The sequence below is a fragment of the Panthera tigris genome, chromosome D4, assembly GCF_018350195.1.
Source record: "Panthera tigris isolate Pti1 chromosome D4, P.tigris_Pti1_mat1.1, whole genome shotgun sequence".
NCBI lineage: Eukaryota > Metazoa > Chordata > Mammalia > Carnivora > Felidae > Panthera > Panthera tigris.
The window spans coordinates 26,727,660-26,752,633 of NC_056672.1; the positions used below are offsets into that span (position 1 = coordinate 26,727,660).

The 24,974-nt window shown below is 47.4% G+C and overlaps 1 protein-coding gene across 3 annotated transcripts in view; it reads right to left on the reverse strand.

Moving 5' to 3' along the window:
• Positions 1-13,205, reverse strand: part of GOLM1 (golgi membrane protein 1) — a 57,160-nt gene extending 43,955 nt beyond the window's left edge. Inside the window, exons 1-2 of one of the 3 annotated variants that reach the window (XM_042964336.1) lie at positions 13,127-13,205; positions 1,225-1,373 (exon numbers count right to left, since the gene is read on the reverse strand). In XM_042964336.1, coding sequence (XP_042820270.1) covers positions 1,225-1,353 — 129 coding nt within the window. In that variant the 5' untranslated portion in view covers positions 1,354-1,373; positions 13,127-13,205. Of the gene's footprint in view, positions 1-1,224; positions 1,374-3,695; positions 4,079-12,593; positions 12,701-13,126 lie in introns of those variants that run through there. The other 2 variants (XM_042964334.1, XM_042964335.1) reach the window with 2 other exon arrangements.
• Between the last annotated feature and the right edge of the window lie 11,769 nt (positions 13,206-24,974).

Consider the following 24,974-nt stretch of genomic DNA (forward strand, 5'->3'; position numbering starts at 1 on the left):
TTCAGTTCCTGAACCCTGGACACCAAGCCCACGTCTGCCCAGAGAACGGCTCCAGTGGAAGATCAGATGAAAGCACCCCGCCCACCCAGGGCAGGCAGGCGTGGGGACGCTCAGATGGGATGGGGTTTCATGGCTGCGAGCCCAAGCTCTGCCACTGGAAAGACTGGGATGGAATCCCAGCCACTCTTGTGCCTCGGTCTGCATCCCCCCCGGGGAAATGGGGAAAATAAAGTCCCACACTTAGAGTTCGTGTACAAAAGAAGACAGTGTATGTAAGCGCTGTTAAAAAGTATTCTGACACCATTAACATGGCAAGGAAAACTTCCTTCAAGACTCCTGCAACAGGGGTCATGTCTATGCAGCAGGGGAGAGGACCGGCTCCACTGTGAACACAGCCAGGACAGTTAAGGGTTTAGAGCCAACAGAGTGAGGGGTCCGTGGTGGGATTAGGAGGAGACACGGAGGGCAGGCGGATTTCTTGCTAAAGGCAGGCCAAGGGGTCAGACTTCAAGGAAGAGGGAGCGGGTGCCTGATCAGATACTGGGAGGTAGGGATGACTTAGCAGGATTCTTTGCTAAGTGGGCTGGGCCAGCTGAAGACAGGAGGGGTGGAGGGAGGCCAAGACGGAGGCCTCGTGGGGAAGAGGGGTCAGAGGCACCTGACGGGAGTCTGGTCAACGAGACTCTCTGTCATTGTGTAGCACCTGCCTGACCCACGATGACCAACAACAAAATGGAAAACTAAAATGCATATCCTTAATTGATACGGATGATATGATTGATATGATTTGTTACTGGCAGTAGCCAGTAACAAGTGGCACCTCTACATACACATTTCTCACACGCATTATGCACATACATTCCCAACACCGCTGAGACCTAGAGAGGACTGGGGGACCGGATGGACTGCAGTCAGTGTAATTAAGTAAGCGGCCTTCCCAGAGCCAGCCCCAGTGGCTCGACTGAAAATCGTCCGCTCACAGGAAAAGCAGAGAGGGCTGCTCTGGCAGCAAAGAGGTCCTCTCCCACCCCAGGGCACAGTTGGTGTGCAAAGTCCGGCCCCGGGCAGGGGGCAGGGATATGTGGAGGCCCCAATTCAGGGTAGGGAGCGTTCAAGCCACTGAGTGTAGTGCTTTAGGGGGTAGTGAACGGCACACCCGTCGACCCCACCACTTGGCAACTTTAAATACTCTCAGACACCCATGCAAACAAACCAGCAAGACACCTGGAGATCCACGCTGCGGGAGCTGGCGATCCAGTAGTTGAAGCCCAGGACGATGATGCAGGCCACCAGGGCGGCCAGCACCAGGGGCGGCGACTTCATGCTCCGGCGTCCGTTTCCCAGGCCCATCATCTCAAAGGCTGCGCGAGAATCTGCCAAATAAAACAAGCAAATAAGCCTCCATGCCAGCAGCGCCGGACCCGAAGCAGGCCACATCCACCCTCACAGCCAACGCGAAGGCGTTTTCGCCTCAAGACGAGAAGCCATCCAAGGAGAAGACCACGTGGGCAGTGCACCCCGAGCCCACGCTGGTGTGCGCCCCCAGGGGGTGGGCCAGCCTCCCCAGGACAGGCTCGTGGGAGGGAGCATCGTCCTGGAGACCCATCACCTGCTGGCTCGAGACCTGGGGCACATAACAACTTCTTATGCACCTGTTTCCTCCTCTGTAAAATGGGGATAAGCGTAGTACCTGCCTCTCCACTACAGGTTGAGAATTATTCATCTCTGTGAACAGCAGTAGCAAATATGAAATGCTTCCGTGTCACTTTAGGGGGAAAAAAAAATCCATTTCTGATTTATTCCCCAAAGAGGGCTTTTTTATTTGAGGCCTAATAAGAGATGGTTTTTCACGCTGGACAGAATTACTAATGACACCCAATTAAACCATTTGGTGAGCAAAGCCGGGCAAGCGCCCAGGACTGTGGATGCCCACAGAGTAAGTGGACCGCCCGCCCCCCATAGGGCTCTGCCAGCAGGAGTGAGGCACTGGCCCAATCTTGCTCTGAATGCCTGCTTCTCTCTCTGGGTGCATGTCCATGTTAAGCAGGAGAACTGCACGGAGCGATCCCCTTCTCCAGAGAGGCCCAGACATGGCCTCTACAAGAAGGGAGCCATCAGCTTTGTCCGTGGGCTTCCACCCAAGACCAGGTCTGCCTAGACACCAGCACTGGGCACAACACACAAGGAAAGCCGACCTTTCCAGATGGCTTTGCTGAGCCAGATAAAATGAGACCTTATCAGAGGGAGGGTGGCACGCACAACAAAAAGCATCTCTGAGAACAGGGACCTTTTTATGCCAGGTGTAGGCCACAATAAAGGCAGGAGGGAGGTGTGAAGGGCGAGGGGGGAGAGGAGGGGCAATCAAAGACCATGTGGGACTCAACCTCCAGCTTAAGTTCATTTGAGTAAGCACAGAGAAGAGCTGACAGGGCCGGCTCTAGCCCTGAAGTATTTCTACGTATGTCACCGGGAGACCTCTTCCTTCTGAATAATTAGTACTAGTGTGGGAGTCTAAATGGAGACATGCACAATCTCGGCGACTCACCTAAAATAAAGCACCCCCAGAATGCTGAAGCACAGAACTAACCTCAGCCTGTGCTGGTGCCTTCCTCACCAGCTTCTGCTCTCTCAGGATGAAAGAGGAAAAGAATTTTTTTAAAAATCGATTATCAGTTGCAATCAGCAAGCATGTACCTATTAAAGGAGAGTAATGCTCAGAAATCCTGAACTTCTGGAAAATTCTATGTATCTGCTGAAAATGTGTTTTTTCACTGCCTTATATCTGATTTCCATCCAAAAGTCTTTTTATACTCTTTTTAAACTTAAAAAAAATAATAAATATATAACTACAAGTACAACTGGGGAGAAAAACACAGTGCAAAGACTCCCTCCTCCCACCTGATGTCATCACCCCTTGTATTCCAGGTGATGTCAACCCTTGCAGGACACCAGCACTGCCTGGGACCCAAGCATGGGCCCCACTCCTCCACTTCCAACTGGGTGGCTTTAAAGGGTTTGTTTGTTTTTAGTGTTTATTTTTGAGAGAGAGAGGCAGACAGAGAGGGGCACAGAGGATCCAAAGCAGGCTCTGGGTTGACAGAGTGGGCTTGAACTCACAAACCGTGAGATCATGATCTGAGCAAAAGTCTGATGCTTAACTGACTGAGCCACCCAGGCGCCCCTCCAATTCAATAGCTTCAGAGGAGGACCCAGGTATTGGTATTTTTCAATCTTCCCAGGGGATTCTAATACACAGAAACTCTTCTAGAGGTCACTCTAGATGTTTCTTAATGCATAAACGAGCAGTGACATATTTTTAAGTGCAAACAAGATCATTCACACTGTTCTGTAAATGTCAATTATTTAGTAATGTATCTTATCGTACTTTTCCTAGAGGCAGATTACGGTGTGCCTTTTTCTCTTTAAAGGTCTGAATGGGGCACCACTGTGTGCCAGGATTTATTTAACCACTCTCCTACAGAGGACCATTCGGGGTTTTCTAGGCTTATTTCCAACCATGCTGCCACGAACACCTTTCACATCCACGTTTGTGTCTGCAAACTCCTATCCAGGGGTGCCATCCTCACCCACAATCCTGAAATCCAAAAGGCTCTAAAAGCCCAAAGGGATTTTAAAAGACTTACCCAGCAACAAAACCTGACCTGAACTCAGATCAAGGTCTGATCAGAACTCACCTGAAGCTACTTAGAGTCTTTATCTTTCTCCCTTCATGTGAATATTCATAGGTTTTGCTACAGAAGCATTAGTGTCTGGTTATGACCCTGCTGGGGCTGTCATGTAATATATAAGCACATCTTATTATCCTCTGAATTCTGAATTCCAAACACAGTTGGCTTCCAGGGGCTCTGGGAAGGGATGCTGAACCAGCAAGGAGCTTACTGTGCGTGAGGCACTGATCAAATGTTTCAAATACAGCGCTCACTGAATCTTCCCATCAGCTCTGACAGGGGCACTGGTCACCCCAATTTTGCAGGTGATGAAATAAATCAGAGACAGGTGGAGATAAATTTCAGTAAGTGGTACTGCGGGGTCATAGGCCTTTAAAACTGATGGCCCTTGGGACACCCAAGTGGCTCATTTGGCTAAGCGTCCAGCTTCAGTTCAGATTATGATCTCATGGTTTGTGAGTTCAAGCCCCGCATCACAGAGCCCTCTTTGGATCCTGTCCCCCTCTTTCTCTGCCCCTCCCCTACTTGCCTGTGCACATGCGCTCTCTCAAAAATAAACAAACATTAAAAAAAACTTATAAATCTTATTGCCTCCTAAATATTTAGCAAACTACAACGGGCACACAGTGGAGAACCCTGGCAGATATCACTTTAGCCAGGTGATCAAGGTAAACGTCACCATTGAGCCACGCTGACGTCACGTAATGCCTAATACGATGCACCGGGAGAAAAGTTCAGGGGAACTTAAATTGAGGGACCTTCTACGAAACACCTGACTAGCACTCTTCAAAGTGTCAAGATCGTGAAAAGCAAGGGAAAGACCGACAGACTGTCATAGAGACATGACAACTAATTAAGGGGACTGCTGGGTGAAGAATACATGGGAACCTTCTGTACTGTTTTTGCAACTCTCTTATAAATCCAAATTCTCTAAAAAAAATGTTTGATAGCTCTTACTATATTGGCTTCCAAAGCAGTTCCAACAATTTACTCTCCCACTAGTATGAGAAATGTCTGTTCTCTCACACAATAACACACAAAATAAAACATTTTAACATTTGGCAATCTCACCAGTAATGATATTTTAAAATACATTTCTTGGGGCACGTTGCTGGCTCAGCGGGTAGAGGACATGACTTTTAACCTCAGGGTTGTGAGGTCAAGCCCCATGAATGGGCATGGAGTCTATCTACTTAAGAAGAAATACATTCCTTGGGGCACCTGGGTGGCTCAGTCAGTTAAGCGTCCAAACTCTTGATTTCAGTTCAGGTCACGATCTCACAGTTCATGGGATCAAGCCCCATCCAGGGTTCTGTGCTAACAGTGCAGAGCCTCCTTGAGACTCTTTCTCTCCTCTCCCTCTCCTCCTCCCTCCTCCACATCCTGGCTCGCTCGCTCTCTCAAAATAAATAGTAAAAAAAAAAAAACAAAACAAACATTTCTTTAGTTATAAGCATAAATGAACATCTTTTCATTTACTGGTGATCTGTATGTTCATTTTGGTAAAATGCCTTTTCATATTTTCTGTCCATATTTAAACTTCGGTGTTCATCTTGTTGATCTGTAAGAGCTCTTTGTTAAACAAACCTTTTGTCTTTCATGGGAATATCTTTTTTTTCTCTCAATTTTTCATTTGTTCCTTGACTTTCTCTTTGAAATCTTTTGCCCATAGTTTTTAGTTGTGGGTGGTGTTTTAAAGTAACCTAATCGTGTCAGTCTCTTATTGAATCTGGATTTTGTTTATACTTAGACATTTTCTAAGTTTAGAAATACATTTACCCATATCTCCTCTCAACATACCTATGGTCTCATATATTTATTTAAATCTTTCATCCACTTGGAATTCCCTTTTGATGTAAGAGGTAAAAAAAAAAAAATGCAAAAAATACAGGTTGTGGGTTTTTTTTTTGGTGGTTTTGTTTGTTTGTTTGTTTCTTTGTTTTGTAATGGCTAGTCAGTTCTGTCAGCACCCTTTACTGAAAAATCTGTTTTTACCTTGGGCTTTGAAAGCCTATCTTTATCATATACTTAATTCCCTAAGACTGTATTTCTAGATGGGATCCTTGGATGACCTTTTGTTATCCCAGCAGATAGAAGTCAATGGATGGATAGACTACAAGTCTGAAAACTATAAATATAGACTCAATTCTCACTTCAAGGGAAGTGTTCTGATGATCATTCAATATTCTCCTTTCTTGAGCCAGCCAACTGAAAAGATACTGAGCAACCACCAGGAGACAGGTGCTGTGCTAGCAGCAAGCAGCTCAGGGCAGTGTTAACAGAACAAACTCTGGAACCTGCTGGCCAGTGTGGGGCCCTGGTTCCACCTGTCAGGAGCCACAGGACCTATCTGAGCATCACTCTCCTCCTCACAAGGTTACTGTAAGGACCGCATGAATTGAGATAGGAGAACGGCTTAGAACCACATCTGGCACATAGTACCTGCTCAATAAATGCTATTATTATTAGAGATGGAAAGAGGATTAAGAAACCATTTCTACAGCGAGTCTTCTCATCTTATAACAAAAAGGTGACGGATGTCTTCCTTCCACCACCATGCTGCTTTATAAGGAACCAGCCTGACGTGCTCATCCTATAGACTCTGCTGTCCCGAAGCACAGTAACCCCCATCACCGGTGCTGGCTCCTGGCTGCCGCTGCAGCAGGAGCACCCCCGACCAGAACCACGTTATGAAAAAGAGAGGTTCGAGGAAGCCCCTCACTACGACCCAGTGCTTGGCTGGCCAGGAAGGGGTGCAGCTGCCCAGAAGGCACGGTTAGGAAAGCCCTGGGCTCCCAATGGACACAGGGCCGCCCAGGTAAGAGGGTGAGATGCGGAAGGGAAGCCAGCACCGAACCCCTGGCTGGTAAGGTGCTTCAGCGCCGACTTCCGGGACTGTAACAGAAGGGCACTTCCAGGTAGGAAATGCCGGAGCCCGAGGAACACTGAGACGGTCACGCAGAGCCACGGTTTACAGGTGGCAGGCACACCAAACACTCTCCTCCCTTGACCTTGGAAGTGCTGTGGACCTGGGGGGTGGCAGCAGCATTAGGAGACACATCAGGCGTGTTAACATTGGCTGCAACTGAGGCTTCACAATGCTTTGTCTCATACTGGATTACAAGTATCTGACATACTGGAAAATGATTAACCTAAATTAGCTGAACTCTGTGAAAGCCCAGGTTTCCTGCAGAAAGAGAAAGCAGTGTGTTTTTTGCACCGAAAGTCTCTTGGTAAATTGGAGAAGTCATGAAAAACTGCCAATTCTTTCTACTGGCTTGATTTTATTTTTTTAAATGTTTATTTTTGATTGAGAAAGAGAGAGCATGTGCACGTGTGAAAGGTGCAGGGGTTGGTGGGGGGGGGGGCGGACAGAGGATCTGAAGCAGGCTCTGTGCCAACAGCAGACAGCCCAATGTTGGGCTGGAACCCACAAACTGCCAGATCATGACCTGAGCCTAATGTTCAACCGACTGAGCCACCCAGGTGCCCCCCAAACCCGGCTTAATTTTTAAAATTCAACCTACTGAGGGGCACCTGGGTGGCTCAGTCGGCTAAGCGGCTCTCGATTTTGGCTCAGGTCATGACCTCATGGTTCGTGGGATCAAGCCCTATATTCTCCCTCTCCATCTCTCCCTGCCCCTGCCCTGCTCGTGCATACCTGCTCACTCACACAGTCTCCCTCTTCAAATGAATAAACTTAAAAAAAAAAATTCAACCTACTGGTTAAAATTACTGTTTGCCTAGAAGACAAAAATTTTTATAGAAGACAAAAACCACTAATTACTTTTTTAAAGAAAAGAAAAAACACCTGAAAATGAGCAATCTGCTAAATGCACTGGCCCCTTGAACCTACTGGTTAAATACTTTTATTTTTTTCTCATGTCCTTACTTCTACATAGGGTTGTGTTTTTTTAAAGATTTTCTTTTTGGGGCACCTGGGTGGCTCAGTCGGTTAAGCGTCCGACTTCGGCTCAGGTCACGATCTCGCGGTCCGTGAGTTCGAGCCCCGCGTCGGGCTCTGGGCCGATGGCTCAGAGCCTGGAGCCTGCTTCCGATTCTGTGTCTCCCTCTCTCTCTGCCCCTCCCCCGTTCATGCTCTGTCTCTGTCTCAAAAATAAATAAACTTAAAAAAAATTTTTTTTAAATAAATAAATAAAGATTTTCTTTTTAAGCAATCTCTACACCCAACATGGGGCTCAAACCGACAACCCCAAGATCAAGGGTTGCCTGCTCTACTGACCGAGCCAGGCAGCCCTCCACATAGGGGTTTTTAATCCTATAGGCAAAAGCTGTACCTAAGAGCAATCAGATCAGAACAGCTTGCTAGACCAACATCACCACGGTAGAAATAAGATGGCTTCTCCAAACAGTGAGAGAGCCCCACCTTTATTCCTTCTCAAAGGAAATGGCCTCGCATGATCTTGGACAGCCAGAGAGGTGCTCAGCAGGAAGTTCAGACGTCCCGCAGTGAGCAAACAGACCTGAGAATGCCCCAGCTCGGTGCTGTCAGTCACCAACATTTTTTTGAGGGTTTAAAGCTATTCTAAGATGCCCCAAGAAGGTCTCCAAGCCAGGGGTCAGCATACCAGCCCCTTGTAGTAGGCCTGCTCTGTAAATACAGCCAGGCCTGTTCCTTTTATCGCGCACAGTGGTTTTGTGGCCACAAGGCAGAGTTGAAGAGCTTATCCACATCTACTCACAGGGTTACTACGAGGACTAAACTGGTTAAAATACTTATTATCTGGCCCCTAAGAGAAGTCTGTCAACTCCTGCTCTAAACCATTAGGACTGAGTGACCAGGTCCATTGCACTCTTCTTAAATTGCTCTAAAAACTTACCAGGAAGGGGAGAGAATCTCCTCCTCTCACTTCCTCAACCCCCAATTATAAACACCATGTTTTCCCCAAGTCTGGAAGCTGACGGTTTATAAAGAAAAGGCTTCATCATCGTGGAGACTACAGTTAGTAATACTGTACTGCATATTTGACTTTGCTGAGAGTACATCTTAAACGTTCTCCCCACTAGGAAAACAATTTTGTAACTGTGGTGACAAACGTACTGTGGTGATCATTTTGCAATAGGTACAAAGACTGAATTATTACACTGTACATCTTGAAACTAGCATAACATCACATGTCAATTATACCTCCAAAAAAACCTTTAAAAAAAAAAACCCTTAAAGGTTAATAAGCATATATAATATTACATAGTGGAAATAATCAGAGAGCAAGACGGATGAATGAAATGAATGAGAGCAACCAAATTCCACTGTGTTTTTTTTCCAGCACTTGGAATTTTCTGAAGAAAGGTCGCCTCCTACATGAATGCCAAGACTACCTCTTGGCAAGAACTCCCAAATATTTCCTCCAGATCCAGAGTTGGCAAACTGCAGCCCAAAGGCTGAATCCTGCCAGCCACCTGTTTCTGTAGACTGCCCGTAAGCCTAGTTTTCATAGTTTTTAATGGCTGGAAAAAAAATCAAAAGAATAAGATTTCATGACATGTGAAAGGCACATGCAACTAAAATGTGGGTGTTCATAAATAAGGTTTTATTGGGACACAACCACTCCCATTCACGTATGCCTGGTCTATGGCTGTTGGGCTGTAAGAATTGAGTCTACCAGCAGGGACCGTGCATCCCAGAGGGTATAGCAGATGTTCCACAGGGCTGGGGCAGAAAATCCTAAAAGTTACATTTTATTTTTATCCAAAAAGTGAGAGCAACTATGTTTCAGCAACGCAACAATTACATAAAAATAACTTAGAAGTATATATTATATGTATCCTAATTATACAACCATAAAATACTAATGGGTGCAAGGAGAGGTAGAAACTAAATCTGCATTCTCAACCCCTCTGTTGAAGGTCAAAGTCACCACCCTCTGAGTTGCCTGAGGAACTCCTTGGATTTTAGCACCCGGCACAGCGAGGTAGACTGAAAAACTGTAACTAAACCAAACCTTACAGGGGCGCTGAAGCTTTCAGATTCATATAGAAGGCACAAATTAACGTTACTGCAATAAACGTAGGCATGGGCAAACACAAGCCAGCCCCCGGAAGGTGCAGGCTTCTTATCCCTGGTCAGCTCCGCAGGAGCCGCATCACAAAGCAAAATCGATGATGACAGAATCGGACCTGACAAGAAATAGACCAAAAAATACTCAAAATTCAAGGAGTATTTGGAACAGGGGTCCACCTCCACGGTGGGGAAGCAGGGATCCAGCCCCGACTGCACACTGGGCCTTGAGATAGAAGACCATAATAACAGCACGTGCCCCTGATTTATAAATAACGAACTAAAAAATGGTTTTCTATTAAGATAACTGCTAGACAACACTGAATTAATCCTAAGTGTTTCGTTTAATTATGAGAATAATCAAAAAATTTGGGAAACCACAGCAAACTATAATCTGTATCATTGTAATCATATAGTACTTTTATAGATATCTATCTCCTGTCAGGCACTAATTAACCTTCAAAATCTTAGCTAGGGGAAGTTCTATTAACACAGCCCTGAAGGGTTTTAAGAAAAAGAAGATCAAGCTATTGTTAACAATCTGAGAAGGCACGCATCTTTATTCTTCTTTTTTTTCTGAAAAGTGTAGGAAATTTCTGTGTGAGGCAAAGTAGACTCTGGGAACTTAGTAAGCAGCTCTTAAACTTCAAGCCAAGACTGTTCATGTAATGACATCAGTAACTGGAAAAGTCTAGAAAAGAAAATGACCACAACCTAAAAATGTTTCTTCCGGGGGGGGGGGGGGGCAGGCAATGGAAATACCACTCAACACTCTTCTGAAGTGAGACAAAAGCATTATAAAGACCATTCCTCCTACTTCTGCAAAAAAAAGAAGTGTAAAACAGTCTTTTTTTTATATATTAACCACAACAACAAAAATAAGAGGTTCTTCCCCCCACCCCACCCCCTCCGTTATCCAAATGATGGATGTTATTTCTCACATTAGGTCATTAAAAAAAAAAAAAGGAATAAAAATAATACAACTAAATTAAAACCAGGGCATGGAGCCTCTCGTCCCTCCCTTCCTGGGAGCCATGCGGCCTTCAAGCTCCCTTCCACCAAGGTGCTCAGCCATGGGACCTGCTCAGCCCAGGCTTCTGGAAATGACACCCCACGCCTCCCACTCTTCCCTGGAGAGGCAGCTCCCCCAGGCTCTGCCCTTCTCCCCTTTGTGCTTCAGATGCAGAAAGCCTGCCTGCACATTCAGAGGATTTTCAATAAGGTCAGCAGTTTCCTCCCTGCTGGGGGAAGGTGGCCACAAAAGCCAACGGAAGATAGAGAGCCCTGGGCTGACACAGTCAACCAACCTCATTCTAACCCACCCCTCAAAAAATAATATAAATACAAAGTCTTGTCATGCCCCATCAATAAGTGGGTCCATGGCCAGCAATTAGAAAGGAGATGACATCCTTAGCTCCCGAAAGCAACGTCGTCCATATCTGATAACCCACCCCCTCCCCCCAGACTCCCTACCACCACTCGGTCCTCTCGTTCACAGTCCTTCATGTTTGAACTAAACCAATTAAAATAAATAAATAAATACACACACACACACACACACACACACACACACACACACACGAAAACCTCTCCATAGGAGAACAAGATACGTCTGGAACAGCTTATTGTTTTCTTTAAACATCCTAAGAATTCAACGTCCTTTTGACCAATGATGCCTTAAAAATTGAGTTCTGGCCTAGGGACAGCAAGCCTTACCAAATTACTGGTTTCTGCATTCTTCCCAATCACCTGAGCTTACCTTAATCTTCTATAACACAAGCAGGAGGAGCTAGAATGCCCTAGGAGACCCACAAAGACCAAACCGCCAAGAGATTCCACGCCTCCCCAGGTCCCATGCTCCAAAAATTTCAGAAATACTAAAGCTGCCTAAATTTGAGTCAATCTGATGGCCATAAGCCAAACAGAGTCACTAGAATGTTGTTAAACATTTCATCAGGCTGTGGGACATCTTAATAACCCATCCCTAGGAATGCCCCTCACCATTTGCGGGATTTTGAGCCGTAGGGCCTTCAAGACCCCAACCCAGACAAAGGAAATCTCAGACCCATGAAGGCCACACAAGTTTGGTCACGCAAATTTGGAAAGGGGCTATCTGAAAACGACCAACATCATGGCATTCCCAATACAAGGCTTCTTAAATTCCTCTGAAAAGATCACTCATCAAACTAGGTTATTTTCTTATTGTGTTTAAAAAAAAAATCATTAAAATAGCACACAGGGTGTGAAACAGAAACTAATGTATAAGCCCAGGAGACTATCTTTACACCAGAGCAAAAGTTCTATCGATGCTCCACACAAGCCAAAGGTGAGAAACACACGTAAGGGAGGGCGCCCGGAGCGTCCCCGACACGGGCTCCGGATGCGCTGTGGCGCTCGTGGCCGGGGGGACTCGGCGCCCAGCTCCCGGTCACCTGCCAGGACGCGACCGCTGCCAACGTGGGCACCCGCGCGGCGCCCGAGTGCCAGGACGCGGAGGTGAGCGGCGCGCCGCGGCCCCCTCCCTCCGCCGGCGCCAGTCACGCCCGCGGGACCGGCACTAGTGCGACTTCGGGGCTGCACGCCTTTGACTTCGGATGCCGACGCGCGTGACAAAGCGGAGAACAAAAAAGAAAGGCCCCGCGCGTCCCGACCGGCCTCCGCAGGGGCAGAGAGCTCGCACGGCCCCTCGCGGCGGCCGGGGGTCCGGGGGCCGAGGCGGCCCCGCGGCGAAGGCTCGGGCCGCGAGCGGGCTCCGGTGACGGGCTGCGGCCCGGGCGCGAGCCGGGGGACCGTCTCCGGACGCGGGCGGTGCGCCAGGGAGGGACGGGGAGGGGCAAGGCGGCCGGGGCGGCCCCGGAGCCGGGACACGCGCGCCGCGCACTCACCTCCTGCCGCGGCTCCGGCGGCCGATCGGCGCTGCGGGCCCGGCTCCCAGGCCGCCTGGCGCTCCCCCGCCGCCGGCCTCGCGCTCTCGTCCGCCCCGCGCCGTGCGCCCCGCGCCGCGCCCAGCGCCGCCGCGTCTCCGGCCTCCGCAGCGGCGAGTCCCCGCCCCCGGACCGCGCCGGCGGCGTGGGGAGGAGGCGGCGCCGCGAGCGCGGGGAGGCGAGGCCGGGGCCGCGCCCGAACGCCGGCCCCACGGTGCGCGCGCCCCGGCCCGCCACCGCCCCCAGGCCCGCGCCCCGACGCCGGCGTCGCGCCCCGGCCTCGGCCGCGGCCCCCCGGCGACCCCTGCGGGACGCGGCTCCGAGGGCGGCCATCGAGCGGGCGCGACGCTTCCGCAGAGGAGGCGCGAAGGTGGGACGCGGCGGCGCGGAGCAAAGGGACCTGGGGGAGAGACGACCCCCCTCACCCCTCACTCCGACCCCGGGCCGCAGGGGGGGTTTCCGGAATGTAGGACACCGCACCCCGCGCCACCCACCTTGCCACACTCGCGTCTCCTTGCTCGGTGGTCCCGGTCCAAACTACGCAGAGGAAAGGGGCCGACCAGTAACAGGAACTTCGCGGGTCTAGACTCACAAATTTGCCTTTTCTCATCCACCAGCCCTACCCTGTTCCTGACGTCCCCACGGCTGTTCCTTCTCAAGCTTTAATTTTTCGGGCTGTGACCCTCCAGACTTTGTAGTGGTTAAAAGGAAGAATCCTGGACGCTGCGCAAGGGAGACCTTCTGGGACGCCCTAAGGGTGAAGCGTGGAAGTGTGAACCCGTGGAAGTTTCAGAAGCACCGTCAGGCCACACCTCCCGGATCACCTACTAACGATCTGCAAGGTATCCAGACTAGAAAATTCTAACAGTGGTTCCTGATCCTGACAGCCTCGGCCAGGCGTTTTAATGATCTGAGAGCTTTTGGGATATTTCAGTGCTAGGGTCCCATCCCCAGAGTCTTGAGCCCAAACGTAGGTGTTTTTCTTTGTTATCAAGCTTTACAGATAATTCTAACATGTGCTCAGGACTAAGAATAAGTTTAAGATTTATCTTTTTTCTCTAGCCTTCGTAGCTCTGGTTTCTAGGAAAGGAACGCCTTCCTCTCACCCTTCCCAAATCCCAGCAACAACAAAAAACAAGTAAATACACAAACTCTTACAGGGAATGCTCACGGTGGACATGGTTTTCAACCAAAACAAAGACTCACCTTGAGAAAGGTGACCCAGATTCCTTACTGCCACCTGAGCAGGGTCTCCTTAAATTCAGGAAAAGGATCCTTTATGAAGCAAAACCTCTTAACTGAATTTAGAGTAATATTCTACTCTAGCCCCAAATGGTAGTTTTGTTACCTGCTTTTTAAACCGTTGCCCTGCTGGACCAAGACTGCAAGAGCCGAGGGTGTGTTGGACATCAACCCTGGCTTTTCCCAAGATTTGTGTCACTTCTTTCTAATCTTCCAGTGACCGTAAGTGACCACAATCAGGGTTTGGGGACAGGTAGAATAAATTCCCTTAATTGTTCCTTCTGGCTCCCCTCGTTATATTTTGCCTTCTTAGGCAGGTGGGCCACACCTTCATCTCATTTCCCTCTCAGTAGGGTTCCACTGTGCCCTTCATTTATCAGCAAGTAATTAGTGACTTTTTTACAGTTTTATTGAGAAATGATTGCCATATCTGACCATTGAAGTTTAAGGCATACGGCATGATCGTTTGATTTATATATATTGTGAAATGACTACCACAGGAGGTTCAGCTAACGTCCATCTTCTCATATAGGTGCAATTGTTAAAAAGGAAGAAAAAATTTCTCCTTGTGATGAGAATTCTTCCGAGTCACTTTCTTCACCGCTTTCCCATACACCATACAGCAGCGTTAGCTCTGGCCGTCACGTTGTACATCACGTCCCTGGTGCTCAATTATTTTATAACTGGAAGTTTGTACCTTGTGGCCACCTTCCTCTAATTCCCCACTCCCGGCCCCACCCGCTCTGGTGACAAGTCTGATCTCTTTTTCTATAAGGTTTTTGTTTGGTGGTTGGGTTGGTTGGGTTTTTTGTTGTTGTTGTTAATTTTTTTAATGTTTATTTATTTTTGAGACAGAGAGAGAGCATGAACGGGGGAGGGGCAGAGGGAGGGAGACACAGAATCTGAAACAGGCTCCAGGCTTCGAGCTGTCAGCACAGAGCCCGACGCGGGGCTCGAACCCACAAACCGCGAGATCATGACCTGAGCCGAAGTCGGCCACTCAACCGACTGGGCCACCCAGGTGCCCCTGGTTGGTTGGTTTTTTAAGATTCTACATATAGTGAAATCATACAATATTTGCCTTTGAGCATAATGCCCTCGAGGCACACCCATGTTGTCATAAATGGGAGGATTTCCTGTCTTTTTCTTTTTAAGTTTATTTTTATTTTGAGAGAGACAGCAGGGGAGGGGCAGAAAGAGAGAGAGAGAAAGAGAGAAAATCCCAAGAACCCCACTGTCAGCACAGAGCCCAACATGGGGCTTGATCCATGAACCATGAGATCATGACCTGAGTGGAAATCAAGAGTCAGAAGCTTATCTGACTGAGCCACCCAGGTACCCCAGGATTTCCTGGGGTATTTTTATGGCTAAAGAATATTCTATTATATACACACATACAGAGCCCAGCACAGTGGAGACACTCTAAATATTAAATACCTGAGATCAATGGAATGAAATAGAATAGAAGGTCCTTATCACATACATCATGCCAAGTTTGCTTTCCAGCATTCATTTTTCCTGTCTCCAGTTACCAGCATCACCATTTTTTTCATCACTCCTCACTGACTTTTAGTCCTAAATGTCTATAGCGATCCGAATGGTGACCATCCCCTCCCAAAAGCTATTTCCATGGCCTAATCCCCGAACCTGTGAACATGACCTTTAGAGGGCAAAAGATGTGATTAAACTAAAGATCTTGAGGGACTTGTCCTGGATTATCCAGGTGGGTTGGAAACACAGTCATAAATGTCCATAGGAGAGAAGGGCAGAGAGGGTCTTAGACGGAGAGGGGAAGAAGCCATGTGATCACAGAGGCAGTGTGACCACTGGAGTGATGCACCGACAAGCCAAGGAAGGCCGGGAGTCACCAGAAGCTGGAAGGGGCAAGAAACAGATGGTCTCCTAGCGGCTTTGGACAGAGCCCAGCCCTATCCCCACTGCCATGAGACAATAAAACTTGTGCTGTTTTAAGCCACCCAGTTTGGATGATTTGTTACGGCAACCACAGGAAAACTAACACAATCCCGGAGTCCGCGGGTTCACAGATAGGCACATGACCCAGCTACCTCAGCGAGACTCCATTTGGCACTCACCGCACCCACTGGGAAAGAGAAGCTCTGTTTCCTACTAAGGCAGCCCATCCTGGGAGAATATAACCCTAGAGCCGAGGGTCACAGTGTGGAGACATTAGCCTGATATTCTGAGAAAGACAGATAGACACCTAGTGTTGATGTCATTTGATCTTCTGGATCCAGCTGTATCTGAAACCAGGGCTATCCTGGATTTTTGGTTATATCAGCCAATTAATTTCCCATTTGACTTAAGCCAGTTAGCACTGGGTTTCTGTCGCAAGCAGAGCCAAAGAATTCTGACTTATAGGCCTTTTGTTACTGGTGTAGGGTTCTGAGTTACATGTGAGCTTCAACAAGTTGGCATAAGTATTTCCAAATATTGCATGGGTCAGATAACTGAAAAAAAAACAAAAAACATTATTTGTTACTTATCTGCAGTTCAAAGTTACCTGGGCAACCTGGATGCTTAGTTTTTGGCTTTTGCTAAGGCAATCCTGTGTCAGAAGAAGTTTTTTTATTGATCATCGGAAACTTTGGGAAAGCCAGGTTGTTATAGCACAAAAGGTAAGAATAATCTTTCTAAAGTAGATGCTTCTTCTAATTTTAGACATTCATATAACTATCTTTGGGGCACCTGGGTGGCTCAGTCAGTTAAGCGTCCAACTCTTTATTTCGGCTCAGGTCATGATCTCATGGTTTGTGAGTTGGAGCCTCATTGGGCTCTGCACTGACAGTTCGATATTCTCAGGAAAATCGAGGGTTCTCTCTCCCTTTCTCTCTGCCCCTCCCCTATGCGTGCGCTCTGTCTCTCTCTCTCTCTCTCAAAATAAATAAACTTAAAAACACACACACAGATAACTGTCTTCAGTGTCCTGTATTAACCGGGGTTGTAAAACAGTGTAATTATACACTCATGGTGTTTTGAACCTTAATGTGTTTTGAAGTTGAGAAAGACAGACTCAGTTTTTAAAGGTCTCCTACCACTGACCAAAGCAGTAAAAAGGTGCCTTTGTGTGTTGTGAAACCTACAATTTCCTTTAAAACTGATGCCCTTACAGAGCTGTGTTCACAGTTGCTTCTGGCTGTGTGACATACATGTTACGGAATGGTCCAGAAGCAAAGGATTATGAAGGACCCAGCTGGAGGCAGGGGAGTGGGCGGTGCAATGCCTATCAGCTTCCTTGAGCAGAGAAGAAAAAGGCCAAGCTGAGGGTATCCAGAAATCTGGGGACCAACCTGAAGACGTGATGTTTTGCATATACAAGGTGATGCCATAGCCCAGGATAAGTCCTGTGTTTTGTGCCAAAATGAAGTTGTTCTAGAAAAGGTGGATCTCCTGCTTTACGTCTCTTTTGTTCTCAAAATACGTTCCCTCAGCCTCTTCAGAAAAGACTTCTGAAGCGGGTTGGTTCTTTGACCTTGAGACTTAGGAATACAGAATGACAGATTCACAGTTTCACTTTGCAGCAATATTAAGAATACTTGAAAATGTACAAACTTAAGTTCCCTGGCTCATGGCTTTCCTATTAGAGCTGACTTTCCAGTGATGTTTGGAAAAAAAAAAAAAAAAAGAGGCTATTTCTTGAAAGTACAGCTTGAAAGGTCTATTGTATTTCAGTGGTTTCCATGCTTTGTTTTGATGTGTATTCTTTTTTCATACAAGTATGTACTTAAAGTGCTGTGGGATAGAGCACACGTACCTGGCTCCCTCTCCTAGTTTGATTTATGTGCCCACTGACTTACTGTCTTACCCAGTCTGGCAAGTTCCCCACACCTAGCAAGATCTTCCAACAACCTGACTGAAGAACCACTGTGTCCACTCAGAGTAACCCAGAGGTCACACCCTTATGGTTACTGGATGGGTCGTTCCACTGTGTCTACCCAGAGTGAGGTTACACCCTTATGGTTACTGGATGGGTCATGCCAGGTATTAGTCATGGGAAAAGAGTTTTAAACTGAAACATATCTGACATTTAACATCGTGTAGTTTTAAGGTGTACAACATGTGAGTTCGATTACACTTATATGATGTAATATGATTGCCATTGTAGCGATAATCAGCACCTCTGTCAGGCCACATAAATTATCTTTTCTTTTTTTAGTGGTTGGAATAATTAAGTTCCAGTCTCTTGGCAAGTTCGAAGACTGTAATACAATATTGTGGTCTATAAGAGAGTTCTGTTTTTTCACGATGATTCACAGGGTAGGGGAGGGGTCTACTATTGACCTTTAGGTAAGTATCCTGCACAAGAAAAAATGCTCCCCCACCAATGCCAACATTGGCTCCCTATCTCCCTCTGCAATTGACAAACACTGGTCTCAACAGAGAATCTAATGACCCAGGGGGCAGTACAAGGACACTCGCCAGGTGGAAGGACCTGGGGAGTTGGGAGCTTTTTTCCCTGTAGGCTTCCACTTTATGGAACATGAAATTCAAACCGAGAAAGGGAGCCTTGCTTTTTACATCATTTTAGGATGAGGCTCAGCTGCCGGTGACAAGAAGCCTAAATGATAGTGGCTTAAGCTCACAAAGGTTTCATCTCTCACAGGATAAGTCTTTGAGCCGACGGTCTTGGCTGTCTTGGCAGAGATTCAGGCTCCCCTGCGCCCAGATGTGACCCTCATTCACAGGGTTCAAGATGGGAATTGCAGCTGCAGCTGTCACTTCCACGTTCCACCCAGATGACAGGGGAAAAAGAAGGGCTTGCTCCCTCCATTTAAGGAGACCTCTTAGAAGTTGCATGTGACATTTCTAATTACATTCCTTCGCTAGATCTTAGGCACGTGCCCACACCCAACTGCAAGGTATCTGGGAAACAGAGCTTCCTACTCTGGGTTGCCATGTGCCCAGATAGAAACCATGGGTACTGTTTCCAAAAAAGAAAGGAAGAAGAAGAGATCTTTGGTGACAGCTGGCAGTCTTTGCCATTCCTAGGAGGGCCAATTGCCTGCATCAGTGCCAGGTGAAGCCCTAGTATTTGGTCAAGCTGGGTTTCAGTGGTCCAGCCTTGACTCAGGGGAAGAGGAAAGCATTGGCTTGCTCTAGCCCCCAAATTCTTCGATGCTCATCTGTGGAGGCTGGGGACTGTGTCTCCTCCCCAGAAATCTAAGTGGGGTCTTCTGACTGCTCCAACAGAAAGAATACAACAGAATGCATGCTGAGGCTAGGTCACAAAAGGTGACACAGCTTCCAGCTGGCTGTCTCTGGGATGTTCACTGTTGGAAACCAGCCACCATGCTTGGGGCAGGGGGAGCCCAGGCCACATGGAGAGGTGACATGTGGGTATCCTGCCCACCAGCCCCAGCCAGGGTCTCAGCTGACATCTGCCATCGACTGCCAGACGTGTGTAGGAAGAAAGCCCCAGATGATTCCCCCATGGTAATCTGTGCCCATTCCGAGTTTTCCATCTGAATGTGGCTGCAGAAGTGGCCAGCTGAGCCCAGTCAGCATGCCAACCCTTAGTGATAACCATAAAATGTTTGTTGTCTTAAGCCACTACATTTGGGGGTGGTTTGTTATGCAGTAATGGATAACCAAAAGCCAGCAGGGCATTGATACTTTAGCATTGACCAGTCCAGTACCATTCTGAGGCCAGCAACTGGAAATCCATCAGGAGAGGCATCAAGGACACAGTGACTGAGGGCCCAGGGGGAGAGATGGAGGTTTCAGGCTGAGAGGATGTTGCGAAAGACAGCAGCTCCTCCCCAACAACGGCATCTTCTTCAGCCCTCGACCTTGGTGGGACTAGTCTGTCACACAATACTTCCAGAAAAAAAGCAGACGATGTGAATAAAAAAGGGGGGGAACGTATTATGTGTGCCAAGGGGCCAGGACTGGAAATCAGGAAAGACAAAGTATCCACAAATCTAAATGGTATACACTCCCGTCTTCTGTGGTCATCCTACACAGAATTGTGAGGAACGCCACTTCTGTGTCTACTTTGGGGCTCCTCTGCCCTCAGTTTTCTCTCTGTCCCCCAACCCCAGCCTCCCAGAGGCTCAGTCTCTGCTGTCAGAAGCCCAGATATACCCCAAGGCATTGCCTGATGATCACGTCACATTGACCCTGGACTTCCGGAGACTTGAAGCCTTAACTCACCATTTCCTCCATCTGCTCTGACATCCAGACCCCTGTCACAGGGCAGGATGGTGGTAACTTGGATATGTAAGGAGAGCACAGCTGCTCTCTTGTGTAGAATGAATCCCTTCTGAGGGCGCCTGGCTGGCTCAGTCAATAGAGCATGTGACTCTTGATCTTGGGTTGTGAGTTCGAGCCCCCATCAGGAATGGCATGGAGTGGGAGGGAAGGCCCGGAACCCACCAGTTAATGTCTTAATGTCTATTTCAATCTCTTCTGGATTTCCTCCTTTTCCTCTGCTCTCTCTACGAGTGTCTGGTGGAGAGAAGAATGAAACCTTGGACTCACTAGGCTGCTCACTAGGAAGCTAGTCCGTCCGGTAATCTGTTGCATCTTCCAACAAAGTGGCCTAGACTTGAGGCTTGAGGAGAGTTTTGTCCCCCATGTCACAGAATCCTAATGTTGGGACCTTAGGTATCATTGGGTCCAACATCCTCTTTTTAAATGTTTTTTATTCTTATCTAACATATCTTTTTAAAAATTATTTCCAGCACTTCTTTCTGCCTCTTGCCTACCCTGCTGATGGTGCTTTGGGGTGATGGTGGGGGTTTAGAGCCAGTGGCCAAGAAAGAATTCTTTGAAGATGTCTTTGGTGCAAAAAAAAAAAAAAAAAAAAAAAAAGGTGACTTTATTAAAGTCACAAATCCACAAGACCTGAGACAAGACCTGAGGGCAGAAAGAGCTGCACTGAGGTTGTGAAGAGTGACTAATTATATACCTTTAGGTTGGGAGGGGGTTAGGGACAGCATAAGTCTGTAAGGAATTTTGGAAGCAAGGTTTCCAAGACCTTGAGGGGCTAGCTGTTGTTAGGAAAATGCCATTTATTACTGTTTAGTAAAACCTCAGTCATGTGGCCCTTTAGATGTGTATCAGGGGGCCATAAGCCTGGAATATGATTACCAACATATATCTTGGGTCGGGGGGGAGGGAGGCTGGTAGAGATAAACGAAGTTTCCAAAGGAATTTTTTTTTAATTTTTTTTAACGTTTTTATTTATTTTTGAGACAGGGAGAGACAGAGCATGAACAGGGGAGGGTCAGAGAGAGGGAGACACAGAATCTGAAACAGGCTCCAGGCTCTGAGCTGTCAGCACAGAGCCTGACGCCGGGCTCGAACTCACAAACCATGACATCATGACCTGAGCCGAAGTCGGCCGCTTAACCAACTGAGCCACCCAGGCGCCCCCCAAAGGAATTTTTATATGTTAAACTAGACTCACAGGATCCTAGAGGTTGGGATAATGTCAAGCTAAGATTTCCTTTGCCCCTAGCAAAGTGTCATGATTGAGGCAGCTGAGCTCCTAGAGGGAAGGTCACTCTGCCCGTTTCAAGGACTTGTCAATGGGCTCTAGGCAGCAAGGGGAATTTAATTTTTCATTTGCCTTTGTTTCCCACATTGCCATGGCAAGCAGTTAAACCCCCTTATGTCTTGATGAGGGTGACATTAGGGTTCCAGGAAATGGAGGCTATAGGTTTCCGGAGATTAGACTATGGATAAGATTGCCTTTTTCTTGCAGTTTACTAAGTTCTCTGTAAACTGAAGGAGACTCCTGTCCTGCATGACTGTGATCTCTATCAGTTAACCATTTGTTTCCTTTCCTTTGTCCTTGGGCAGCCAGGAGTGCCAGAGGAATGTTATACACATCCCACCTGTGGGGGTGGGTGCTGTTAGTCTGTACTTTGCCCTCAGCCTGCCTTATGCTCCTTCATCACCTGCCATCTCTCATCTTTGATCAGCAAAGCCAGAGGTTCTCAAATTTTGGGTTTTAGGACTGAAAATTTTTAAGTAAACACATTTAAAAATTATTGATGACCCCAAAGAGTTATTTTTATCATGTGGGTTTCACTATGAATATTTTAGACATTGAAATTGAGAAATCTTAAAAACATTCTTCGTATTCACAGTACCTATGACTTTGTAACCAATAAGAACACAGATGTTTTCATAACACATATTTGTATCAAATAACATGTATGCAAGTCAACACTTTGAAATCAAGGTACTTGATCTTATTAATATATTAAAAAAAATTTTTTTTAACGTTTATTTATTTTTGGGACAGAGAGAGACAGAGCATGAACGGGGGAGGGGCAGAGAGAGAGGGAGACACAGAATCAGAAGCAGGCTCCAGGCTCTGAGCCATCAGCCCAGAGCCCGACCCGGGGCTCGAACTCACGGGCCGTGAGATCGTGACCTGAGCTGAAGTCGGACGCTCAACCGACTGAGCCACCCAGGCGCCCCTTATTAATATATTAAGCAAGCACATATATTACACATTTTTTTTTAATTTTTTTTTTTAACGTTTATTTATTTTTGAGACAGAGAGAGACAGAGCATGAATGGGGGAGGGTCAGAGAGAGGGAGACACAGAATTGAAACAGGCTCTGGGCTCTGAGCTGTCAGCACAGGGGCCCAATGCGGGGCTCGAACTCACGGACCGCGAGATGGTGACCTGAGCCGAAGTCGGCGCTCAACCGACTGAGCCACCCAGGCGCCCCTACACATTTTTTAATATATCGCCAACTATGTTTCAATATGATTGGTTTCTTTATTGTTTTTTTATGTTTTATGTATTTATTATTATTATTATTATTATTATTATTATTATTTTGAGAGAGAGAGAACAAGTCTGGGAGGGGCAGAGAGAGAGAGAGAGAGAAATCCCAAGCAGGCTCTGCACTGAAAGCACAGAGCTCAATAACGCGGGGATCGAACTCATGGACTGTGAGATTGTGAACTTATCTGAACCAACTGAGCCACCCAGGTGCCCCCATTTTATTTTTATGCATTTAAAGTTTTTGTTCTGAGAAAGTGTCCAGAGACTCCTGATCTAGGCCCTCTGTGACTAGCACAAGAACAACAGAAAGACAAAAAAGGTTTAATTGTTGTTTGAATTTCCAAAGCCCCAGTGCTAGGGAGAAATGGAGGGTAGGTTTCACCTCCAGAGGCCTTCAGCCCTGTCTTGGCACCCAGGAGGCCTCTGTGGGGGCTCTTCCAGGCCTACAGCCCCTCTGCTCTCCATCTGAGTGGGTGCTATATTTGCCTAGGCCATAGACCTGTCTCAGTTCACTCAGACACTGGTAAGGGTCGCCTTCCTCTGCAGCCAGAAGCCCCCATGCACTGCCTAGGAGACCTGTGCCTGTGTCAGCTACCCAGTTGTGCTCAGTCCCAAACAACCCATTTCTGCCTCTTTCCTAGATATGAGGTGGACCTAGGCCCTTCTGGGGGTAGGTCCACCGTGGAACAGGAGGCCCTGACCTATACACCGGATCACGCCTGTGTTGGGTGGGATTGGTCAGAACCATCTGGAGATTTTCCTCTGCGTTAGGTTGGAGAAAAACTCCTATGATAACAAGAGAGGGTGGAGGTCTGGAGGCATGCGGTAATTTGCCCAGGAGAGAATATTTCCCCACTGTTAATGTCTCTGAGCTCAGAAACACAGGGCTGCTTCTTCGGTGGGCCTGGAGGGGCTGTGGCCCCAGATCTGGTGTTGTGTGTGGGAGCGAAAGCTCACCACCCCCCTTCTCTGGCGCTGATTTCTGCAGCGTGCTCCTATTGCTATGGGAATGAGCCAGGGAAGCTTTTCAAGCCTGTCGGGGAAGAGCAACCTTGATAAAAGAAAGGATAAATCAGGACCACAGTTTGAAATCTGGAAAGAATCAGAGAAGTGAGATGTGAGAAGTTGAATTAATGGTGGAAGAAAAAAATACAGCAGCCAAGCCAGCCTAACCCAGGGGAGGGGCAGGGTGGCAGAGGGGGACATTCGGGAGGCTTGGCTATAGCTTGTCCTAACCCCAATGGCCCCCACAAAAAAAGCCTAACTGTTCCAGATGCCTGATAGGTACCAGGGGAACTTTATCTCCTTGTTTGCTTACATGGTCTTCTCCCTAACACATATGTGCATTTTTAAGCAGACCCTCCATGCGCCTGGGTGGCTCAGTCGGTTAAGCGTCCGACTTCGGCTCAGGTCACGATCTCGCGGTCCGTGAGTTCGAGCCCCGCATCCGGCTCTGGGCTGATGGCTCAGAGCCTGGAGCCTGCTTCCGATTCTGTGTCTCCCTCTCTCTCTGCCCCTCCCCCATTCATGCTCTGTCTCTCTCTGTCTCAAAAATAAATAAAATGTTAAAAAAAAAATTTAAGCAGACCCTCCAGAGATAGAAATATATATGTATATATCAAGGCACTAAAACATTTGATAATTTTAAATATATATATATATATATTTTTTTTTTTTTTTTCTTCTCCTGTACCAGAATAGAGCACAGTTCACATAGCAGTAGCTGGAAAGGGGACAGAAGGAGGCACATATTATAACAAAGAAGGGAGAAGAGAGAAACATGGAGAGGGGGTTGTTAAAGATGCACTTTTGAATTGTCGAAGATTCTCAGGACTAGGGTGAAAGAAAAATTATTCACCACACTGGTAAGACCAAATGCTGGCAAGCATGCGAAGCAATAAGAACTCGCATTCATCGCCAGTGGGAAATGCTGGCACAGAAACTTTGGAAAACGGCTGGGCAGTTTCTGATAAAACATACCCTTCCCAAATGACCCAGCAATTGTGCTTCTTGGTTTTCACTTAAAGACAGTGGAAACTTTCGCTCACACAAAAACTTGCACACGGATGTTTACAGAGACTATCTTCATAACTGCCAAAACTTGGAAATAACCGAGATGTCCTTCAGTAGATGAATGGATAAGTAAACTGTGGTCCATCCAGACAACGAGATACTATTCAGGACTAAAAAGTAATGAGCTATCAGGGCACCTCGATGGCTCAGTCGGTTAAGCATCCAACTTCAGCTCAGGGCATGATTTCCCGGTTCATGGGTTCGAGGCCCACATTGGGCTCTGTGCTGACAGCTCAGAGTCTGGAGCCTGCTTCGGGTTC